The sequence below is a fragment of the Talpa occidentalis genome, unplaced genomic scaffold (genome assembly GCF_014898055.3).
Source record: "Talpa occidentalis isolate TD23 unplaced genomic scaffold, MPIMG_talOcc4v2.1 talOcc4.7, whole genome shotgun sequence".
Taxonomy (NCBI): domain Eukaryota; kingdom Metazoa; phylum Chordata; class Mammalia; order Eulipotyphla; family Talpidae; genus Talpa; species Talpa occidentalis.
The window spans coordinates 88,983,468-89,007,332 of record NW_023605083.1 but is presented as its reverse complement, the minus strand read 5'-3'; the positions used below and the strand labels follow the sequence as shown (position 1 = coordinate 89,007,332).

The 23,865-nt window shown below is 48.7% G+C and overlaps 1 protein-coding gene across 1 annotated transcript in view; it reads right to left on the bottom strand.

Moving 5' to 3' along the window:
• Nucleotides 1-23,865, bottom strand: part of PITPNM3 (PITPNM family member 3) — a 91,184-nt gene that overhangs the window by 33,640 nt on the left and 33,679 nt on the right. Inside the window, exon 4 of the mRNA XM_037491624.1 lies at nt 8,772-8,819. Within this exon, the coding sequence (XP_037347521.1) occupies nt 8,772-8,819 (48 nt within the window). The remainder of the gene's footprint in view (nt 1-8,771; nt 8,820-23,865) is intronic.

Sequence of the window (23,865 nt, the reverse complement as noted above, 5' to 3'; positions counted from 1 at the left end):
GGCCAAGAGGGCAAGGGGTCCAGCCTGAAGAAGGGCAGGTTCTAGGAAACATAGTGGCTGCCTCAAAATCCCTGAAGAGCATTATTTGGATAAAGGGAGGAGAGGGCAGAGTCAGGATGGATGGGGTGGGGCGGTTTCTGGACAGTTTCAAGTTTCAGCACAACTTAGGAAATGTTTATAGTTCAAGAATGACCCGTGATGACCTGGAGGCAGGGATTTCTCCTGTGTGAGGTTATACAAGCAAGTTATATAAGTGACCCTTAGCAGGGATGTGAGCAGAAATGTCCAAACAAGGCTGGGGAATCTAGAGGTTGAGGCCCCTCTTGTTACTCCTTAACCCTTTCAGGGTCAGCATCCAATCCTGTCAGCCTGGATTCATCTGGCCAAACCCTGTGGGCCATGTGAGAAACTAGCCCAGACTCAGGGCCTGGGCCTCAGATCCTGCCTCTTGAAAACATGCAGTTGGCCACCCCAAGAGATCATGGGGTAGCTCGAGGAGCAGCTCCAAGTGGAGAAGCCAGCTCATCTCCACAGTGAATCAGGCCCAGAGAAGTTTCCAGATATACAACTACCAGAAAACCTTCCTACCTTGACCCAGAGATGCTACAAGGGCTTCCATACCCTATCCTGGTGATTCTCCTGTAATAAATGCAGCCCTCCTAGGATGGGTCCTGAGTCTCCAGTGCTCACCCACTGTCTCAGTTTTTCCCATTCATCCCAAAAGGTCAGGGTGCTTTGGCCACTTTACAGAGGAAAAGACAGGCTTGGAGGCACTGAGTGATTTATCTTAGGACATAAAATAGAAGGAGTGGGAATTTGAACCCCTGTTCTCAGACCACGACTCTCATCCTCCTAAAGCATCACCCCACAAAGGCAGGGAGCAAGAAAGGGACATTCTTATCACTCTTTCAAATACCTCTAGCCTTGGAGATCCATGGCAGGGAAGTGAAAGGGAAAGAGGCTCTTATTAGGAGCAGGCGCCTCTTTGGACATTTGGGTAACCCTCCCCCATTCAGGAACCCCCATCATGCTTGACCTGGCCCTGCTTGGATTCAGCACACAGAGCAATACAGCGGGTCACCCAACCCACACACTCCTGCACTGTAATCCCTTAAAAATGAATGCAGGTTTCAGAACATATGAAAAGGAGCTTGACCTCAGAACTCTAAACTAGAGAGATGTGCATTAAAAACACTGTAAACCACCACCCCCACTTTTCACTTTTCAGCTTGGCGATCATCAACACCATGCTGGCCACAGTGCAGGAACACAGCGCGTCTTCATTCAGTGTTTGTGAAAGAGAAAACCAGCGTGGCCTCTCTGGAGGGCGATGTGGCAATGTCATTTAAAATACAAAATGCTCTTGACCCAGCAATGCCAAGTCCAAGTGCAAAATGACTTTGGTCCAAGGCTAACCATTTTCGCTCGATTTAGAAAGAAGTCAAAAGACAGAAAGTAATGTATGTGTCCACCTATAAGGGATTGACTCAACAAAGTCCATACAGTGACTATGCCATTGCAAAGAGTGATGTGCCTCTGTCTTGAGAGAGTAAGATAATTTCCATATATTATTATCTGAGAAAAGAAAGGTGCAGAAGGAAATGCACCTTCTGCTCCCATCTGTGTGGGGGTATATGTAAAAATACAATTAAATGAATATTTATGAATGTGTACATATATGCAGAGACTATCTCTGGGATGGTCTATAAGAAGCCAGTCAGAATAGTTGCTTCTGCAGAGACCTGGCGGGGGGGTGGGAGAGGGAGTCATTTACATCACCTTTGGTTCCTTTTGAACTTTATGCCATGTACTTGTGCTACCTACTCAAAATGCAGATAAGAATTTTTAAAAGTGCATGTAGCAGGGTGAGTTTTTTCTGATACACTAATTTATATTTTCTCCTTGTTCTGGCTTCTTTGCCTGCTGGGGAGGTTTGTGGCAGAACTTCCTGGCTTTTGTTTCCAAAACTCCTTTTGTTCCTAGGAGAAAAGGATTTGAAGAGACAAAGTTACTTTGTCTGAAAAGAGATCCCCACCCCCTACCCCAGGCTGAGGGGAGGAGAGAGACCTGTACAGGGTACTCTGTATTCCAGGAGCCAGGAGCAACCTCAGAGGGTGTGGTCTCTAGGCCAGGAGCTCTAGAACAGCGCCAAAGGGACCACCAGGCTGGGGCCCAGAACCCCCAGTGTTCACAAGTGTGGACAGAGAGCTTCCTGTGCGTGTACACACACACACACCACTCCCCTACCAGGTTGGGGAAAACACCTGGGGGCTTTGGGTTACAAGAATGAGATAAGGAGAAACCCTTTGAATCACAAAGCGTGAATCTCTCATGGTATGCAGAGTCAAAATCATGAGTTTCTTATAGAAAACTACAGGAAGAGGTGATCCTTTCAGGTTGGAGTCAGTGGGTACGCAGGATGGTCTCCCTTGGCCTCTCAGATCCATCGTCCACCCTCTCCATGGGTGCTGCCAGGCAAAGCCTGCCTTGCTTCCCGTGGGCCTTGGCCAGTAAGGGCCACTGAGAACCAGGAGAGAGAGGATCCCTCCCTTCTAGGCCACCCTAAGCTGCTGCCTCTCCTCAAGGCCTCAGCTCCTGTGGGCAGGAGCTGGGGGGCAGCTTTCCACGCTTCAGGGGTGGGAATGGCCAGGGCACTGCTCAGTGCCGTGCGGGTTTCCTTCAACCCGTGAACCTGTGAACAAACTCCCTTTTCTAGACTCTCCTCCCATTAGGCGGTTTGCATGAGTCTTCCTTTACCCGCTATAACCCTGACTGAACCGTGCACTACATTCGAATTGCTCCAAAAACCTATCATTCTGTCATCCTACACCATCCTTTCCTCTGGCTTCCCACATCCTGACCAAGGCCCCATGTGGTCTGCCCACATCCCCTCTCTCAGCCCACCTCCCGCCCCACTTGCCCCTCAACCCCATTTTCCCTCTAACCCCAGGGCCTTTGCACATTCTGTTCTGTAGGCCTGAACACACCTTCACTCTGTGCCAAGATGGTTCCTACATGAACTTCAGAGTTCCTTCCTCCTGAGGGGCTTATCATTCTTCCTCTGCAGCTCCCCAAACCACCATGGCCCTCTTCCCTGGAACAAATCCTTATACTTCCAGTTTTGTGGTTGATTTCTGGCCAGTGAAGTCCACTGTACCCGGACTGTAAGATCTTTAAAGGCTGGGGCTGGGGTTTGTTTCGCTCCATTTTCCCTGCCAGGCATTATTAAGTTGCTGGCATATAATGCTCATTAAATATTTTTCAAACAAACATATAAATGAACTAGTAATTTTTTTCTCATTTTGTACCCCTTAAAGTGTCAGAAGCTCTATACATGTCCCCAGCAAAGCACAGACACACACCAACGCATCAACATGCACAATAATGCACACACACACACACACACACAAACACAAGAAGGAACCTTGCCAAGCACAGACATACGCGCACATACGCAAGAAAAGTGCTCCCAAGGCGGACGTCTGCCACCCTGAGCTCATTAAAGCGGGCTAAATATAGCCCGTCTGCAGCTGTGCTCAGCAAGCTGCCCACACAGGCCAGGAAAAGACACCAGTTACCAGGCGGAGGAGCGGGGAGGCCAGCCCTGGGCCAGGGGCCTCGTGTGCCACGCCCATGTGGGGATGGGGGGCCCTCAGGAAAGGAAGGGGGCTGGTTTGGGCTGCTCTTCTGGTCACAGTGAGAGATGCGGTCAAACCCCATTTCCGCCATTTGCAGACACTCAGCACCACCCCTCTCTGTCCCTTTTGACAACAGCACAGGTTTTTCTGACAGGGAGTGGGGTCAAGGAGCCAACTCAGTCTAGGACCAGGGTTGGAGTCAGGACACTGTCAGGACAAAGCCGAGCTCTGTCGGTGGCTAAGGCAGAGGCTCCAGCAGGGATGAAGATCACGGGCCAGTCCCAGGACCGGGACTCACTCTGGATCATCGCTGGGTCTCAGTGTGCAGACGACAGAAAGTTGCTGTTGTGGACAGCAGGCCCGGCGATGGGCAGCTGCTGTCCCCGGCCCTGCATCTGAGAGAGTTACCCGCAACCACAGTGTGGTTCACACATGTCAAGTCATGTAATCCACAGACTGGTCTGACTCGGAGGGCCTCGTACAGAGTCCTCCAACCCCAGCATCTGGCCCCAGAGCCCCAGGGGGAGGTGAGATAGAGGAAGCCTCTCCACCTCATCCTTTCCTGCCCAGTACCCACTTGTACCTCAAAGTTTTGGGAGGTTTACTGAAACTGGCATTTGAGAGGCATCTGTGAGACACAAGGGTCAATGGAGCAGCTCCCCAAGTACCTGGGGGTGACTGCAGAAAAGAAGAACTGCAGAAAGTGGGGGCTCAGATGAGACATGGGACAGAGCTCTGGAGATGGAGGACACCTGGGTTTGAGTGGCCTCCTCTGAAGGTTATTTACTCCAGAGTCTTGGTTTTCTCACTGTGACTTCCGAGCTCCCTCAATGGGAAAGAAGAGGGCGTGGAAAGGGGAAGGGGTCACTCTCTTCAGGGACAGTGGCAGCTCCAGTTGGACCTTGTGGGCAGAGGAGAAGAGTTACTGCCCCCCCACGAGCCAGCAGCCCTCCCTTCAGCCTCTGCCCCAATGACAGTGGGTCCCAGCAGGCAGGGCTGTGCCCCACTCCCAGTATGAGCCAGGCAGCAGGGAGCAGAGCAGAGAGGGTAGAGGCCAACGGTGCCGGGTCCCAAGGAAACCGCTTCTGGGAAGCTTAGTCTGTCCCACCATCTGCTGTGGAGGAGGCTGCTTGTGTCCCCTCCACAGGGATAGAAGGATTATTCGAGCTTTCCAATTAGCTAATGAGAAAATTGTGCTTAGCCTCTCCATGCTCCTTCCAGAAGTCAGCATGGAAAGGAAGGGCGGAGAGTGGGCAGCATGGAAAGGAAGGGCGGAGTGGGCTCCGATCCCTCAGGCACCATGTCATCACTTCGTCACTTCTTTAAATTGAAATGCCCAGGTACATTTAACACAGCCTCACACTGAGCTCAGTTCCTTACATTCTACGGAACTGCCCTACTGTACCTGGGCAGGAAGGTGGTGCAGAGGCCAATGCATCCTCTATGGGAGAGGATCTCAGGGGCCATGAGGCCCAACTGTGCCCCTGTGAGGTCTCCCTGACTCAGCAGGAAGGCCAGGAGTGGGAGCAACTGGAGGCGGGGAGGCCAGGGTGCAGGAGGATGACCGGGTCCAGGAGAGACCCTGGAGATGGTGGCCTCAACTAGAGAAGGGGTGTGAGGCAGCGAGGTCAGAGGCATTTGCGGGCTCTGCTAGAGCAGAATGATGCTACCTGGCTCTGGAAGGTGACGGAGAGAGGAAAACCCGGAGGGACTCCCAGGCTTCTGGCTTGACTTGTGGGAAATGGTACTATTCACTGGGGCAGAGGAGTGAGAGCGAGAATCGAGGCGCAGATGACAAATTCCCCAGGTCCATACCCAGCACCAGGTAGGGCGTGCTGGAAACTCTAAATGTTTGCTGTGGAGCAGTGTGAACAAGGTAGAGAACAGAGAGACATGCAGACAATGGAAACCAGAAGACAAAGAGACAACAACAGAAAATCAGGCCGCTAAAATGTCAGTGCTAGAAGGGACTCCATGTACAGACAGGGCAGGAGACTGGCCTCAGAGAGGAGCAGCAGTTGCACAGCAAGTGGGAGGGACTCGGGTCTCCTGCTTCCTGAACTGGGGCCCTCTCTCTACCCTCCCACACACACACATACATAATGGCTCCCTAGGCTTCCTCGAGTTTGGTCCAAATAACAAGCACAAGCCAGTGGCAGCAAGCTGCCAGGCCATCTGTGCAATGGCAGGATGAAGGCTGGGGCAGCCTGGTAGCCACAAAGGAAGGATTCCAGGACATTCCCCCCAAGGCCATGGCAGATGTGACTCCTGCACAGGAGCTGAACAGTCCAAAAAACTTTTCTGTACTCACAACCCCTGTGACTACCTCAGGAGAGCTCCCTTGGCTCTCAAATGCCTGAGGAAACACCTCTGTGACAATCACAACCAAGGCAGCCACAGGGGCCAGCAATGTCAAAAACATCGGGCTCCAAGAGATGAGGGGATTCATCCCCCACCCCTGCACCAGGTGTTTCAAGTCTCATCCAAAAGCCAAGAGTCAATGAGAAAGATTGAATGTTTCCTGTGTGCAAGGGATAAAACTTTGCACCCGTAGGTATCATCCCTGTCTCCCAGAAACATGAGGAAGTAGACAATATGGTCATTTTTCTATAACTGAGTAAACTGAGGCTCAGAGCTGTTAGGTAATTTGCCTGACGTGGCACTGTTAGGTAATTTGCCTGAAGGGAGGAACTGAGCTTCAAATTCAGACCTCATACTTTCAAGCTCAGATGTATAGCACCAATCGCAGAATTTTTGATGCCTGGTCCAGGGTAATTTGAACCACCTCCCACCTTGTTTTGAGTGAGGCTTCAAAAACCAAGTGGAAAAATTAAATGAGATCATAGACATGGAAGGGTACTGTAAATGGCACAGCACATTCTGCATGGCTATTATTCTGTTTTTATTCCCAGTCCCAGTCTTTCATTTTGCCAATTTGAGATTAAAAATAAACAAATCACTGTTGACTGCCACCATCATCTCAGAAAAGAAAGTGTTCGGATGCCAAAATGTGTTGCAGGACATAACGGGGATGAAAGCAGGCCTCTGGATGGAGCACGCTCGACAGGACGCATACCATTGTGTGGTTGTTATTCTCGCTGTCAAGAACAGGCTTGCACTGGGCTCCCACTGGCCCCAGTGGCCACCGCAGCTCTAAAACTCATCTGCGCATCTGCCTTTACTAAGTAAGGACAGCCTTAAGGAGAAGAATCAAGCACGGCCTTCACAACATCATTCTGACTAAAATCTATAACCATAGTACAAAAAAATAAGGAGAGAGATGGGCTACACACGCAAACACACGCTCGCACACGCGTGCACACACACACACACACACTCACGCACACCTCTTCCCTAGGTCCAGAAGGCACCAGGCAGCTGGCTGACTCAGTGCTCTGTGGAACAGGGGGCTGTGGGTGGGCACCCCGGAGCCGTGCCCCTGGCAGGTGGCTGGGTTCTCACTTTGAGGCTGCTGAAGTCAGAAGGAATGATCTGGGCTCTTTTTCTCATTCACATCCTGACACCCTGTATTACTCGTGTTTTTTAATTTTATGATGTTTTGACATCTTGGTGTGGGGAGGGGGAGCTCTAGCTGGCTGGGGAGAGGTTGCCCTTCACAGGGCTAGCTAATTGCTAGAGACAACAAACAGCTCTCCTTTGCTGTCCACATGCAAACCAGCCACCTCCTTTATCTGCCTTTCGCTGCCCGTCCTGTATTCCCCTGCCTTGAATCACCCAGGGCAGGCATCTGACTAGAGACCACCCCTAAGTCCAGAGACTTCTACATTATTCAAGCCAGTGTTTCCCAGCCTGTTTGCCAGCTCTGCCTGCCTTTCCTCAGAAAACACAACACAGGCTGTGGGCCACGCTTTCCCAAGCTCTGCCTCTGGGACTCTCCCATGGCCCCATGGTGTGGCGCAGTGTGCCCCCCTCCTCCTGGGAAAGATCAATAAATTCATTTTTCAATGGCTCCGATCCCTCAGGTACCATGTCATCACTTTGTCACTTCTATAAATTGAAATGCCCAGGTACATTTAACACAGCCTCACACTGAGCTCAGTTCCATACATTCTAGAGAACTGCCCTACTGTACCTGGTGCACCTGTGGCCTATAGCTTGGGGTGCTCCTGACAGAAACACTCAAGTCTCCCAGCCCCCGCGGGACTTTATCAAGATTGAGCCACCAGATGTTAGAAAGATAGGCGCTTCCTAGAAGGCCTGTGCACCTACCAGGGTGGATCTGGGCCTAGGAAGGCTGATGCTCCCTCAGATGCAAATCTGAGGAACTAGAAGGAGGGTCTCATGGGAGGCCCAAGACTGGGGAGGGTTTGGGCAGAGTGGGCTGAGCTCCCCACAAAGAGGCAACTGCAGACCAAAACAGCAGGAGGAGAGGTAAGAGAAGTCCTGGGCATGCAGCCTCCCCCAGACACACACACATACTTTGTAGCCGGACCCCAGTCCCTGTGAAGTTCAGCATTGCCGGCTGCAGACACGTAGCTCAGACAGCGGTCACCAACCCACCCTGGACCTCCGGGAAGGCCTCCAGTGGCCACGTACCAGCCAGCTGACGCTAACTACTCTGCCCTGTGTTCAACCCTGTGCTTGTCCTCTGGGAAAACTCAGGCAGAAGGAAACCTGGAGAAGCCTGGCTGACCCCAGGGAGTCGGGAGGCCCCTGCCCTGCAGACATGCTGGCCACGATGATGGATCGATCGATGGTCCACGAACCCAGACACAGCCTTGAACGTGGCGCTCTGACCTCAGTCACCATGTCCTGCCCTTCCTAGAGTTGTCACCCCCAGAGGTGGCCCCAAAGGTGCAGGAAGGCTTGCCCTGTTTCCATCTTCCTCTCTGCCCACAGCAAACACAGCACGTGACATTCGAAGCTTCCCATGGTCCCATCAGCTCTTGAGGCCCTCCAGCCTCAAGCCCCTCATTCTGGCCCCAATGCCCGAGTTGCCCAGTGTGTGGGAACTCAGGGACCAGTGCTCAAGAGGCAGAGTGGCCCCGGGGCCCTCCAATCCCACCTGCCAGCCCAACATGAGAAGCTCACCACCCTCTGGGCACTGAGTGTGCCCAAGAGAAGGGCCCCACCCTAGGGAAGAAGGACTCCTAGGGCCCAGCCTTAACTCACGCTGCTTCTCCTGGAGGATGCTGGATGTGCACGGGGCAGTCCCTTCTCCTGCAAAAAAAAAAAAAAAAGAAGAAAATGTGAGCAGACTCCCCATTAGGCTGCCCCATGGCTCAAGCTGTGCCCCCAACCCAGACCTGTCTCTGACACTCTTAGGTCTGGGCCATTTATGCAAGGCCATGCCACCCTGGCCTGGGGACGCATGCGGCACACACCATCTTTTCACCTCTCCTTCCACCCTGGCGCCTCTCCTCCTATGACTGTCCTGAAGCAGCTGCTCATCTTACATTGCCTTCTCTACACACTTGGCCCCTCACCATCAGCGTCCAGAGCCATGTCCCTGCGGACAATTGCCGAATCTCTCCTGCTTGCTCTACTAGGTTCTTTTGTTGTTGTTGTTAAAGATTTATTTATTTATGCATACAAGAGGTGCAGGCCAGATGTGCGGGGAGGATAAGAGGATTCACCAGAGACAGAGTGGGGAGCAGAACAGGCAGATCGACTGAAATACACTGCTGAGGGGAGCAGTGGGAGAGTCAGGAGAGGTCTGCTGTGCCATGTGGGTCACCTCCCTGGCCAGAGATCAAACTCGTGCTGCAGAGGCTGCGGATTGCTTCATATAGCTGCATCTGAACCCCTTGCACCAGCAGGGAGGCCCCCTCCTAGGTTCTTGACCCATATCTCCCTCTGCCTCTTGGACATCAGCCCTGGGCACCTCCATGCCATGCACACTCACCATGACCACTGGGAGGGCCCTGGAACTACCCTGTTCCCACACCCCACTCAGAGAAGGGGCCCCCACTCCCCCAAGACTGGAAGCCAGCCTCCCTTGTCCCCACATCCAATCAGTCACAAGGTTCTGTGGGGCACGCCTCCGGTCTCCTAATGGCACACTCTCTCTCCACAGATATAGATCCTACAATGGAAGCGGTTTCAGTGCTGCTCACTGGTGTGTGACCAGGCCTCATGCAGTGCTTCTCAATCAATATTTACTGAATAAATTAATGAATCTCACATACACACACACCACACGTACACACACATGCACATACACCACACACAGAGCATACACACTCCCCAATACAGAGTCGACCCTGTCTCCCTGGACTACCGCAATAGAGTCTTCTTTTTATGAGAAGTTTTTTTCTCTAAGAAAGAACACAAGCTCCTTACTGGAAATTTGGAAAACACTAACAGATAAAAGGGGGGAGGTACCACAGCATCATTGGGAGAGAAGTGCTGATGCCATTTTACATCATTCTTCCTGGTCTTTTTTCTTACACACATTTTGGGGGCTTACTGAGATCCTGTCAGCTCCCCATGGGCAGGGACTAGGCCATCTATCTGTTTCCCCAAGATCCAGCTGATGGCTGGCTCAGAAATGACAAGAAGCATAAACTACACTCCGTACTTTAATTTGATGTACAGAAAATAAATAGTCCCCTAGCAAATTGCAAAACCTCTGTAAGCCTCATTCTGAGAACTAAAATAGTCTCTGGGAAGGTTCTACTGTGGTTGACTTTCAAATTTTCCTATTGGAGAAAGTTGCAAACATTCACCATTATAATTACTGCTGTAATAAACACCTTTGTGATTAAAGCTCCTTCTGGTTTCTTATAATTACCTCAGCTCTGTCGAGAGGAGGAGGATTCTGGGTCAAAGGGTGGGAAACTTTCAAGGTCCTGATGTTTATTGCCTGGCTGCTCCCAGGAAGGTGTGCGTTCTGAGGACACCCACCCAGTGGCAGTGGGAGTTGTTCTCAACACACTCCCCTCCCCGGCATTTACCTTGGTCTGATTTCTGCACTGCCAGTGTCGCCCAGTTAATCTTGCTCAAGCCAGCTCTGTCCAAGACACACCATTTCAGAGTCTTCTAGTGGCTCCTCTTTACCGAATTCTGAGTCTAGCAAATGAGCCTCTCCAGGTAGAGTGCCCCTGTCCATTCTCCAGCCTTGTCCCATGCTTCCTTTCTCACCCCCCACCAGCCAAGTCACTGTTTCTGTTTCTAGGTTCAAGGCACAAGCTGCACACCTTTGCCTGCACAGGTAAAGGCATTCCAGTCTGGAACGCCTGCCTGCTTGTCTACCTTCCTCTGTCAAACCCACTGTGTCCTCCAGGCTGAGCTGAAAACAATCCAGTGACCACTTCTTCCATGGAAGCTTCCATTCTTCTCCAGAAGCCTCAGTTCTCAGGATCTCTGGGTCCCAAGAGCCAGCACAGGGCCAGGTTCCACAAAAGCCAGTTCCCTTCTTGTTGAAATGCCCTACCTCAAACCCACCCCACCTGACTTGGAGTTTCAGAAAGGAAGTCACCCCAAGCCCCCAGGAACTAGAAAGCTCTCCTGTAAATTACAGTGAAGCTGCAGTCAGAGAAGTGGCCCCAATTCTTAGCTCACCAAATCCCAGTCTACTGGGAGCCCTGTCAGCAGTTCTCACCCTTGTTCTGCTGCACCATCCGTTGGGGCCTCAATTATTCACATCTAGAAGCTTGCACATGACCATGCAGAAGGACCTGTCAGCTCTTCTTCTCTGCCCCCAGGGCAAGGTGACCTGGGCCCAAGGGAGAGCAATGGTGTGACTGAAGCTTGGGGTAAGCAATGTAGAGGCCAGACCTCCAGCCTGAAAACCCAAGCTACAGGCAGGATCCTGGGAGGGACCTGCTCTTCTGTACCTGAGCATGCTGGCAGGACATACTGATACCAGCCTGGCTCCCAACTTTCTGAGCGGCTTAAGTTCCCTGGGGAAAAAAAAAATGTGCTCACAGCTCCCCCAATGATCCCAGTTCTCTAGGGAACTCCAAGATGCAGAGAGAAGCTGCATGAGGGCCTCTCTGGGGGACCAGAATGGCCTTCCCCATGCAAAGATGCCTCATTTCCCCCTGCAGAAAGAAGTCCAGACCTGCATACTCCACCCCCTCCCCAGATAACACTCATGGCACTGATGGGCAACTGTAAGTAAAGCCCTCTCAGCTGCTATCCACTGGAATCCCTCTGTTTCCACAGTCCTATATCTGGCAGGGCTGCCTTAATGGCTCCTGTCACCTAACCTGTTCCCCTCCTCCTGAATCAGGTCCCAGGGGCATTCTCAAAGGCAGGAATAAAGAGCAGGAAGAGCATAGAGTTGGAAATAGGAGGCTGAGACTCCCTTTGAGACTCTCACCTTCTTGCTTTGTGACCTAAAGCAAGCCGCTCTCCCTCTCTGGGCCTCCTTCCCTTAATAGACTGGTTCCATTGCTCCCTAAGGACCCTACAAGTACTGAAAGTCCTTAAGTAATACTTCATTGTGTTTATACCCTGGTACTCAAGTGCAGGTTCATTGACTAACCTTGAGAAAGTCATTTAAGTCATTAAACTTCTTTATGCCTTAGTCTACTGAATTATGAAATGGGGATAGTACAGAGGACACAAAAGCACTAATTTGAAAGGATACCTGCACTCCTATGTTTACAATACCAAAGGTATGGAACAACCCAAATGCTTCAAAACAGATGACTGGATCAAGAAGACGTGGTACAACACTAATGATAAAAGACTGATGACAAAAATCTGCAAAAACCTGACGAGACTCAACGAAAACAAAGAAAATAATCCAGTCAAAAAATGGGCAGAAGAACTAAAAAGAAACTTCTCCAAAGAGGAAATGCAAATGGCTAACAGACATATGAAAAAATGTTCAACATCACTTGCAATCAGGGAAATGCAAATCAAAACTACAATGAGATACCATCTCACACCAGTGAGAATGGCACATATTAAAAAAATAGCAACAACAAATGTTGGCGAGGTTGTGGAGAAAAAGGAACTCTCCTGCATTGCTGGTGGGAGTGCAAACTGGTCCAACCACTATGGAGAGCTGTGTGGAGATTTCTTGACCTACTAAAGATAGAGTTTCCATATGATCCAGCAATTCTACTCCTAGGTATTTACCCAAATGACACAGAAACATTAATTCCAAAGGGCACCCACATCCCTATGTTTATAGTAGCACTATTTACAATAGCTAAGCTATGGAAACAACCCAAATGCCCAAAAATAGATGACTGGATCAAGAACATGTGGTACATATACACCATGGAATATTACTCAGGAATCAAAAAAGGTAAACACATGCAGTTTGCAGCAACATGGATGGAGCTGGAAGGGATCATGCTCAGCGAAATAAGCCAGAAAGAAAAAGAAAAATACTGGATGGTCTCACTCATAGCAGGAATTTAGAAAACCTAAATAAGGGACCAGGAAAAAGACTAATTAATACAAAGTAAAAATCAAAATCAACAAGCAACTATAAACCAGAGACACACTATGAGGTTGGGAGGGAAGGAGAGAGGAAGAACTAGGGTCAAAATAAGGGGAGGGGGAGGTGAAATTGTATGGGGAATATAAACAAAATGATAATGCAAACATTGTGCAAAAATGAAAAATGATGTAAGAATTACATAAAATAAAATGTTAATTAAAAAAAGAAGATGTGATACATATACACAATGGAATATTACTCAGCAATCAAAAAGATAAACTCATGCCATTTGTGGCAACATGCATGGAGCTGGAAGGGATTATGCCAAGTGAAATAAGTTAGAAGGTAAAAAGAAATATTAGATGGTTTTACTTACATGTGGAATATAGAGAAACTGAACAAAGGGTTAGGAGAAAGACAACACTTGCAAGCTGACCATAGATCTGAGGCCTAGAGCAGGGGAAAGAGAAGGAGAGGGAGCAAAGCAGGGGAGGGAAGAGCCCAAGGGACTTTGGTGATGGTTCACAGGTGATGTGGTAGTGGAAGGACTATGGGGAATACACCTGAGGGAATCAAATATGGTATGTGAACAACGATGTAAGAAAAAAAAAGAAAATTAGGGCCTCCCCTGGTTGCGCAGGCAGTTGAGTGCAGCACTGTAGAGCTGTCTGCAGCCTCTGCAGTGCCTGTTGGAGCCTGGCCGGCCAGAGAGGGTCCCACATGGTGTGGCAGACCTCTCCTGTCGCGCCCACTGCTCCCCTCAGCAGTGTATTTCATCAGTCTGCCTGTTCTGTTCCCTGCTCTATCTCTGGTGAATCCTCTCACCCTCCCGCGCATCTGGCCTGTACCCTGGTTCTTGTATAAATAAATAAATAAATCTTTTTTAAAAAAATGAAAAAAAGAGAGATATAAAAAATTTAAATTAAATAAAATTTAAATTAAATTAAAATTAAAATTAAATAATAAAATTAAATTTAAATTAAATAATAAAATAAAATGGGACAACAGTGTCCCCACCTCAGAGGGTTACTGTGAATCAAATGGGTAATATGGGTAAGTCTTTAGAACACAGTTGACACAGAGTAAGCACTCAGTAAGCGAGGCTTGCTCTTGTTTTATTTCCTTATTTACTTTGAACACTTGTCTCAACACCTTGTCTCTGTCTTCCTCAGGACTCTGGGCAGGGTGAGAGGGAGACTCCCTCGATGCCGTGAGCCAGCACCTGGGCCTGCAGCGCGTCAGAGCCTGCGCCCAGAGGCCCAGGAGCAGAGCAGAGCCCCCGCCCTGCTGGAAGCTGCTGGCGGCGGGCTGCCTCTCAGGGCCCAGGGCAGCAAAGATGGGGACGGGCACAGGAGCCCTAGAGCCAGGTGGGAGCCCAGGACCGGTGTCATGCCTGAGCACCATCTGAGGCCCGCAGAGAACGTCACCCAGCAGGATGGGGACCTAACACAAAATCAGGACCCTCACTCGCCACACAGTTCCTGTCTATCTACTAAGTGCCATGTGAGGGGCTGTGAGGCGCAGAGATGAGCGTGTCAAGGCGAATTGAAGGGATTCATTCTGGCAGGCACCCTGAGGAAGACTGCAGCAGAACCATGACTTGAGCTGCCGGGATAATGGGGCTTTGACAGGGAAAGAAAAGGGCAGGGCATTCCAAACAGCCAACAAGGCCATGTCCACCACATGCCAGGTCCAAGGGAGAGCAGGGCTGAGAGAGCATGGCCCTAGGCAAGAGGCCCACTTAACAGATCAGAAAACTGAGGCTAGTAGAGGGTCTCTTCCAACCCAAGTCTTCTGCCTTTCCACTCCACCCCCAAACCAGCCACGTCATTAGCAGTGCCCAATGCAAAATGAAAATGCAGATGCCCTCATTCAAAAAAGCAAGAAAAATTGCTGTTAAGGTACCAAAATAGAAAGTTTATTCCTTTTTCCGAGGACTCTGTCTCCATCTATCCTGGTGTTTTTTACCTGTTGCTTAATATTGCATTCCCACATGCACAGAGACATGCCAGGGGTGAGTACAGACACTCAAGGTGCCTCGGGACCCCTTCCTCCATTTGGAGCACAAGCACGCAGGCCTCCCGCTGCCCCTCCTGAACCACCAAACCCGCACAGCTGCCATGCCTGACAGCACAGGGCAGACAGGTAAACCCCCAAGACTACTGCAGCCTCCACACTAAAATGCATTGGGCCCCTGCAAGGGGTGACTGAGAGTCCTGTTCTCTCCGAGTTACCCACCGAATGCACTGTGGTGCTGCCAGCCCAAGGAGGGGACAGCTGCTGTGGGGTATGTGCCCCGACCTCAGCCTTCCCTGCTAGCAGGCCCCAACTTATGGGAAAATGGCTGCCATCTCTGGGCAGGTGCATGGAGGACCAAGCTAGGCAGGCTGGGAGCCGGAGGGCAGAGAAGCAGGAGGTTGAGAACCCTGCCTGGGAGGCAAGGAGCAGGGAGAGACCGCACCACCAGAGCCAAGTGCTGTCCCGTCAGGCTTCAGTTACAAAACATAGAACTGGAGATAAAATTGTTCAGAACTCAAACATTAAAGCCCAAACCTGGAGTCCTTCAGACCACCAGTCCCAAGTCCTGACTACAAGGTAAATGCCCCTGGTGTTTATGTGCCCACTGTGTGCCAGGCCCTGGGAAGGAGGGGCCCTGAGCAAGGGGCAGGCCAGGTCCACTTTTCCACCTCCATGTTCTCGCACCAGGCCCGGGAGGCACTCTCCGAGCAGTCTGTGGGCTGCTGGTACCACACTTTGTTTACCAGGAAGTAAATATGATCCGTAGGCTCGGCAGCATTCCAGCGGCAAAACAATGCACGCTAGGCACGTGGCACGGGGCATTCGAGGTGGGAGGGGAGTGGGGGAGCTGGCAGCAGGGGTGGGGGCAGGAGGGCGCCCAGAGGGCATGTGTTGGAGATGCCAGTGTGCAGGGCTCCTACAAGCATGGCATAGGCGGAAGAAAAAAAGTCAGGAAAGGATCCAAGAGCCCCAGGAGCAGGGGCTCAGGGGTGTCAACGGGAAAGGCTGTCCCCAGCGCGGGAGCTTTCAGCTTCAGCCAGCATCCTCCACCTGAGCACTCATACCTGAGAAAAGGCTTCCTTTGCAGATAAGGAAACTGAGGCTCAGGAGGATAAAAATCACTTACCCACTGTTTAGAACTGGGCTATTTCAACACCCCAATTCTGCTGAGCAGTCTTCCCCTGACTTCACCTCTTTCTTCTTTGTAGAGGGTAGGGGGTCTAGAACAGGGGCTCCCTGGGATGACTCAGCCAGCAAGGGCAATGCTTCCTGCAGTGGGAGTCACTGAGGCAGACGAAATCAGGGCTGTGACAAGCGAGGGCGGAGGAGTGGAGAGCAAGGGGTCAAGAAGGGGGTGCTTGCTATGCATGCTGGTGAGAAGTCTCCAGAGGCCTGGACTGGGCCGTGCTTCCTCAGGCTTAGTCTGTTCTGCAGTGAAGCCTGAACAGGCATCCAAAGCATGGGGACCTGGAGAGGCCACTGACCTGGACAAGAAGGAGCTTGCTGGTTGACAAGGTAAGCGTGGAGCCAGAACAGCAGGAAGCCGGCCTCACCCGCCCAGCCCTGCCTGCTCCATCTTCCCTCCAGCCGCCAGCACCAGTGCCAGCACCAGCAAGCTAGCAGAGGCATCTGCTGTGAACCCCAGCTTCCTGATTAGCCAGCTCCCAGGACGAGGGTGATTAACTAGATGTGCAGCTGGCTCAGCCACCTCCTAAATGAGACCCCACTTAGCCTGGAGCTTTCCAGGGCCCCTGGGCCCAACAGCCTTGCCTCAGCTGGTGCTTTTTTCAAATGCTAAAGATCCCAGCAACTCCTGCACATGGGACAAGCTGCACCAGAGGACTGGGGCTGGAAGGGCAGGGCCTTCCCCACCACCCTGGCTCCAGCCTGCTCAGCCTGCCTGTCCCAGGCACATCATCACCTCAAGGAGATGCTGTCAAGTCCCATCAGTGGCTTTCAAAGTGATCATCTTTCCTCTTCCCAGCCCCCTTCCAACAAACTGTGAGCACCCCACGAACAAGAAAAGTAACATTTGTAGCCAAGAACAGAAGCATTTTCACCAAACACCTGAAACAGGACTGTCTTCCTGCCTCGTGTGTGTGTTGGTGTCGGGGGTGGAAGAGTGGGGATAGGCAGGAGGAGCGTTCAGACAGACTGGGCCTCAAGAGAAGGAATTGGGAACCCTCTTCCTGATATACCAGAAGGGGCCTATGTGCCCCAGGAAGCAGGGATGGGAGCAGCTGACTCCTGTGACTTGCTGGGCTTGGACTAAGCAGCTCTGGCCCAGCTGGTTGCTCAGTCCCCCCACCAGGCTGAGGAAGAAAGACCTGCATATTCCCTCCCTGTTCAGGGAGCTCCCCAAATGCTAAACCTCTGCTGAGCTGCAGGGTCAACATTCACCTCATCACCTCTCACCTGGCCCATCATACACCCCTCTACACTCGTCCCCGGCCCCTCTATTATCAGTTTCACTGGCTTCTAGAAAAATTTTTCTAAAAAATAGCCCATCACTCCCCTGCTAAGCTGTTCCACAGATCCCCAGGGGTCTTCCTGAGAAAGCACATCTCTTTAGCCTGATACATGAGGCTTTCTTTCTCTCTGGCTTTCCTGCTCTCCTCTGAGATCTCCTCACCCCTTTCAGCATCCTCCAGCCTTCAACTTTGGTCAAGAAGAATTCTGTGTGATTCTCCAACTCTCCCTGCCTTCCCACACCCCTCTCCCTCTGCACCTTTGCACCTGCTGTTCCCTCTGCCTGCTGCCCCATCTTTGGCCTGTCCAGAGCCCAGAGAGGCCTCCTTCGCTCCTCATGGCAACTCCAGCTCCATGTCCTCTTTGATCCCTCTGGACTCTGTTCCCACTGGTTAGAGCAATTAGCTCACTAGACTGTAAATGCCCCACCCCCAGGTCTGGGAGCCAGTCAATTTTGAGTCCACCTCTGTGTCATCAATGTGTCGCCAACACTGACCAGCACTGGGCCTGACACAGAGTGAGTACCAGTCATGTGTGCTGCATGCATAAGTGAGGAGGAGTGCAGGGGGCACCGGGAGCACCCTTGCCACTCCTGTTCAGGGGAGGCAAACCCCTGGAAAGGCATGAGTGTAAGCAGACTGCTGGGCACTGCAGGAGACACCTACCTAAGCCAGGCTGGGCAGGAGGGAGGTGGTCTGCGAGAGGCAGAGGGGCTGAGGAAATGCTAAGGATTGTGTAGCTAGAGATGAAATCAGAAGAAAACAGAATAAAGGCAAGAAAAAGAAGAGCTCAAGTGGGCTTAAAAGTCAGCAAGCAGCCCCCTCAGCCATTTGGGGCCATCAGGGGTGAACAGAAGAGGAGGGGAGATATGGCTGGGAAGTCACGAGCACCAGAAGGTAACCGTGAGGTGGCCAGGTCTGGCAATGATCTAACGGCCCTTTGCAGGATAGCTCAGGGTTGCTATTCCCTGATCCCTGCAGTGATGGGGAACTTACTATCCCTGGACAATTGTAATTATCAGAAGGAAGGTTAGCGCCAAATTGTGGATGGACGCACATGCCAGGCTAGGGCTATTACTTCCTTCTGCAGGCAATAACAGTCACAGAGCAGAGGAAGCAGAGGGCTCTCACTGAGTTTATATTTGAGAAGCATCACAGTAGGACTGGTTAAAGAAGTCAAATGACATCACAATTTCTTTTTTCCTCCTGCTCCAGATCCCTATAAAATGGCATTATATTTTTTATATTAATAAATCTTTGGTAGCATTATGCAATAAGAAGGAGTATCCTTAGCAGACCAGAAAGCATGAGGCATCCTCAAAGGCAGAGAAATAGGAGGGAGGAAGGCAGGCTGGGCTACATAATTTGCAGGGTTTATACAAAATGAAAATGTGGGGACCCTAGTGAAATGTCATAATATCTTCAAGATGGCAATAGCAGAGCAGAGAACCAGGTCTGAAACCCTGCTAAGTAAGGGGGCTTGTGTGACCACAAGGGTCAAATGCCCATAAAGCCACCACTGGAGAGAAGGAACCATCACCTCAATCCTACAAAAGAAGAGCTCTAATCAATGGTGGGGGCAGAAAAAACAGAAGCAAAGGAAACGTTTGCAGTTGTTTGGGTTTCGATGGTAAAGAAGTCAGACGTTTGGTGTTCCCCCAAATCCTTGCCTATACCAAGCAGGGGCATCTTTCCCTGGGGGTGAAGAGGGATCAATGTTTGAGGAACAGGACACCCTGGAAGACTAAAAATACCCAAAGGGAATGAGCCAAGAGCTACAGCACAATTCCCCCAACAGCATTTTCTATCCTCCCCAGTCATTAAGTGACAGCAGGTTGCAACAAACAGACACATCACATCACACAGAGACAAGTTAAGAGGGAACTGCAAATGCAGAGTGGAACACATATCCAAATTACAAATATAAGAGGACAACCAGCAAGATATCAGGCTCCATGACTGAAGGAAGATAACAGGGACAGAATCTGTGGGTTCTTTGAACCGATTTAGTATCACAATGATTGATGGTCCTCACATTTTAGCAAGCAGCAGAATCACCTAAACATTGATTCTGAGCCCCTCTCAGAGTTTCTGATTCAGCAAGTCTGGGTAGGTCACCAAAATTCACATTTCTGACAAGTTTTCAAGTGATGCTAATGCTGTTGGTCCAAGGACCAGTCCTTGAGGACCACATATCTAGACACAATATCTAGAGTCAGAGTGGAAGAGAAAACATAACTCTCTCTAAGCTGGTGGCAAAGGAGCTGATCAGGGACACCAGATAGTGATGACTTCTTCCTCTAGTGAGAATGTGGCCTTGAGGACACTGCTTGTTTCAAAAACAAGAAGAGCCCTGATTGTAAATAGTCCCTTCGGTGATAGCTCATAGAATATTAGTAAAAATTATTCTAGAAGAGATACATAAACACGAAGCATAAAAAATTAGCAACACGGAAAGGGCCAAATGGAATTTTTCCTGGGAATGCAAGGTTGTTCAAGATATGAAAATCAATCAATAGCAACACAGTGTATTAATAGAATAAATGACAAAAACCAAATGATCATCTCGACAGATGCAGAAAAAGCATTTGGCAAAATCAAAAGGCTTATCCTTTCTTGATAAAAGCACTCAACAAACTAAAAATAGGTAGGAAGAAATTTTCTCACCCAAATAAAGGGCAACCACAAGAAAGCCATAGATAACACCATATTAATGATCAAGGACTGAAAACCTTCACCCTTAAAATAAAGACCAAGATAAGATGTTAACTTTCACCATTTCTATTCATTATACTAGAAAATCTGGCCAGGAAAATTAGAACAGAAAATAAAAGGCATCCATATTGGAAAGGAAGAAGAAAAACTACCTCTATTTACAGATGACTTTATCTTAGATATAGAAAATCCTAAAGAATCCCCCAAAATAAAGAAAATGAGTCCACAAAGTTATAGGATACAATGTCAATACATGAAATCAAATTTATTTTTATACACTTGCAAGGAACAATTGCTAAATAAATAATTTCAGTCTCAACACCATCAAAAAGAAAATGAAATTTGTTTAGGAATAAATTTCACAAAACAAGACCAAGACTTACACATTATAAACTATAAAATTTCATTGAAAGAAATTAAAGAATACCTAAGTAAATGGAAAGACATCCCATGCTCATGGATTTTAATACCAATATTGGTAAGAGAACAATGCGTCCCAAAGTGATCTATACCTTCAACACAATCCCTATCAAAAGTCCAGTTTGGGGGGGGTGTCTCCCTGGTGGCTCAAGTGGTTAAGTGTCAGCACTGTGAAGCTATCCTCAGCCACTGCAATACTAGTTCGATCACTGGCAAGGGAGTGACCCACATGGTACAGCAGACCTCTCCTCTCTTGCCCGCTGCTCCCCTCAGCAGTGTATTTCAGTAGATCTGCCTGTTCTGCTCCCCACTCTGTCTCTGGTGAGTCCTTTCACCCTCCACACCTCTTGTCTATACCCCAGCTCTTGTGTGCATAAATAAATACATCTTTAAAAAAAAAGTCCAGTTGGATTTGTTGTTGTTGCAAAAATTGACAAGCTGATTCTAAAATTCTTATAGAAATGCAAAGAAGCTGCAAAATATAATGAGTGGGTGGACTCCTACTTCCTGATTTCAAACATACAGGTCTATAGTAATCAAGACTGTGTTCTGCATAAGGAACAATACATATATCAGTGGTATTGAGTTGAGAGGCCAGAAATAAACCCAGATGTTTATGATAAACGCATTTTTGACAAGGGTGCCAAGTGCTAGTCCAAGTGGCTACTCACCTGTAAAAGAATGAAGCTCAAAGTGGGTCAAATACTTAAATATAATAATTAAAGTTACAAAGCTCTTTTTTTTTAAGATTTATTTATTTATGCATACAAGAACTGGGGTACAGGCCAGAGATGTGGGAGATGAGAGGATTCACCAGAGATAGAGTGAGGAACAGAACAGGCAGACTGACTGAAATACACTGCTGAGGGGAGCAGCAGGCAAGACAGGAGAGGTCTGCTCCACCATGTAGTTTTCTCGCTGGCCAACTGGGATCGAACCCGCACTGCAAAGGCTGTGGACAGCTTCACAGTGCTGCGCTCAAGCCACTGCGCCACAACAGGGGAGGCCCAAAGTTACAAAACTTTTAAGAGAAAATATAGGGGAAAATTTTCATGACCTTGTATAAGACAGTGCCTTCTTCAATACAGCACCAAAAGCACACACACAAAAAGAAAAAATAGATAAATTGGATGTCATAAAAAATTTTAATTCATGCTCCAAAGGACATTATCAAAAAAGTCAAAAGAATCTGCAAATAGGATAAAATATTTGTAAATCATATAACTGATAAGAGCCTAATGTCTATGATTTATTAAGAATTCTTACAACTCAACCACCAAAAAAAAAAAAAAGACAAATAACCCAATTTTAAATGGGCAAAGGATTTGAATAACCATTTCTCCAGAGAAAAATAGAACAATGATAAATCAGCACATGAAAATATAGTCAACATCATTAGTCACTAGGGAAATGCAAATTAAAACTCTAATAATATATACCAATACACTCCCATCCACATGATTGCAAAATAATAGGGAATATATACATATAATATGCCTCCAGTCCCTGACACAGGGCTCTTGAAACCCTTGCAATTTCTTGGGTGATAGGAGTGTATTTTGTTCTAATGAAGCGCCCCTGGGTGTGCTCTTGGATGACCCCTGGATGAAGGTTAGTCACCAGAAAAACCAAGACAAGATGAGAAGCTCAGAAGCTTCAACTTCGCCACCCATTCTCTCGAGAAGGAAGAAGATTGGAAATTATGTTGATAATTGATCACACCAACACTGTGAAGCCTCCACAATAATACCAATTGTATGGGAATCAGAAAGCTTCTAGGTTGGCCAACAGACAGGAGCTGGGAGGGTGATGCACCCACTGCACAGAGACAAGAGCTCCTTGCTTAGGAATCCACAAACCTTGTCCTCAGTATCTGCTCACCTGACTGTCCATCTGTACCCTTTATCACATCCTTTAATAAACTGATAATCATAAATAAGCATTTCCCTGAGTTCTATAAGCTACTCTGGCAAATTAATTGAACCTGAGGAGGGAATGAGGGAATCTCTAATTTGTCCACAATCAGGAGCTGTGGGTAACCTGGGCAACTACTCCTTGGAATTCGCATCCAAAGTGGGGTCGGGGCAGTCTGATGGGACCGAGCTCTTAACCCCTGACACTATCTCCAGGTAGGTAGTGTCAGAATTGAGTTGAATTATAGGACACCAGCTGGTGTCACACAGAATTGCTCTGGTGGGGAAAAACCTCCACATGTTTGGTGATCAGAAGTGAAAGATCCTGTGTGAGTAAAGGAAACTCACAGGGAAGAAACACAGTAGGAAAAAACTGGGGTTTTCCCTACACATTGGCTGTCATCAAAAAGGCAGAAAATAGCAAGTGTTGATAAGAATATGAAGAAATGTGAAACTTTTACAGGGCTGGTAGGAATGTAAAGTGGCACAGCCTTTTGGGAAGAGTTTGCTAGTTCTTCAAAAAGTTAAACAGTTACCATATGATACAGCAATTCCCCTCCTAGCTATATACCCAAGAAAACTGAAAATATGTCCACACAAAGCATGCACATGAATACTTACAGCAGCATTACTCGTGTTAAAAAACAGGTATCAAATGTCTGTCAACTGATGAATGGATAAACAATAGGTGGAATATCCACACATAGAATATTATTCAGCCATGAAAATGGAACAAAATACTGATTCAGTCTACAGCATGGACAACCTGCAGAAACATTATGCTAAAGCAGACATCATACACAAAAGGCTACACATTGCTTGATTCCATTCACATAAAATTCCATGGGCTTTGGGAGAAAAAAACTGGGGAGTGGCTGCTGATGGGTATAGGGTATCTGCATGTGGTGATGAAAATGTGGTGATGGCAGAAAAACTTCATGAATGTGCTAACAACCATTGAATTGTGTGCTTTATAAGGGTACATTTTATGGCATGTGGATTATGCCTCAATTGAAAAAATAAAAGGAATTTTTTTTTGGCAAGCCCAACTTTACTTGGACAATGCTTAATGGCAGGTGTATGCTACCACAGATAAATGGAGTCAAGCTGGCTCCTACTCTGTCTTATAATCTCACTTATGGATCTTTGGAGAACTAATCCAATCCGAAATATGTGTGGTTTATCTCCATAAACCTAACCTACCAGAATCTCCACCTCTAACCTACTAGGAAACTGTAATTTCAAAGAACAAGAAGACTGAGACTATAAAAGGCATAGAATGGACCTGTGCATCTACAAATTAATAGCAATTTGTGATGAAAAAGAAC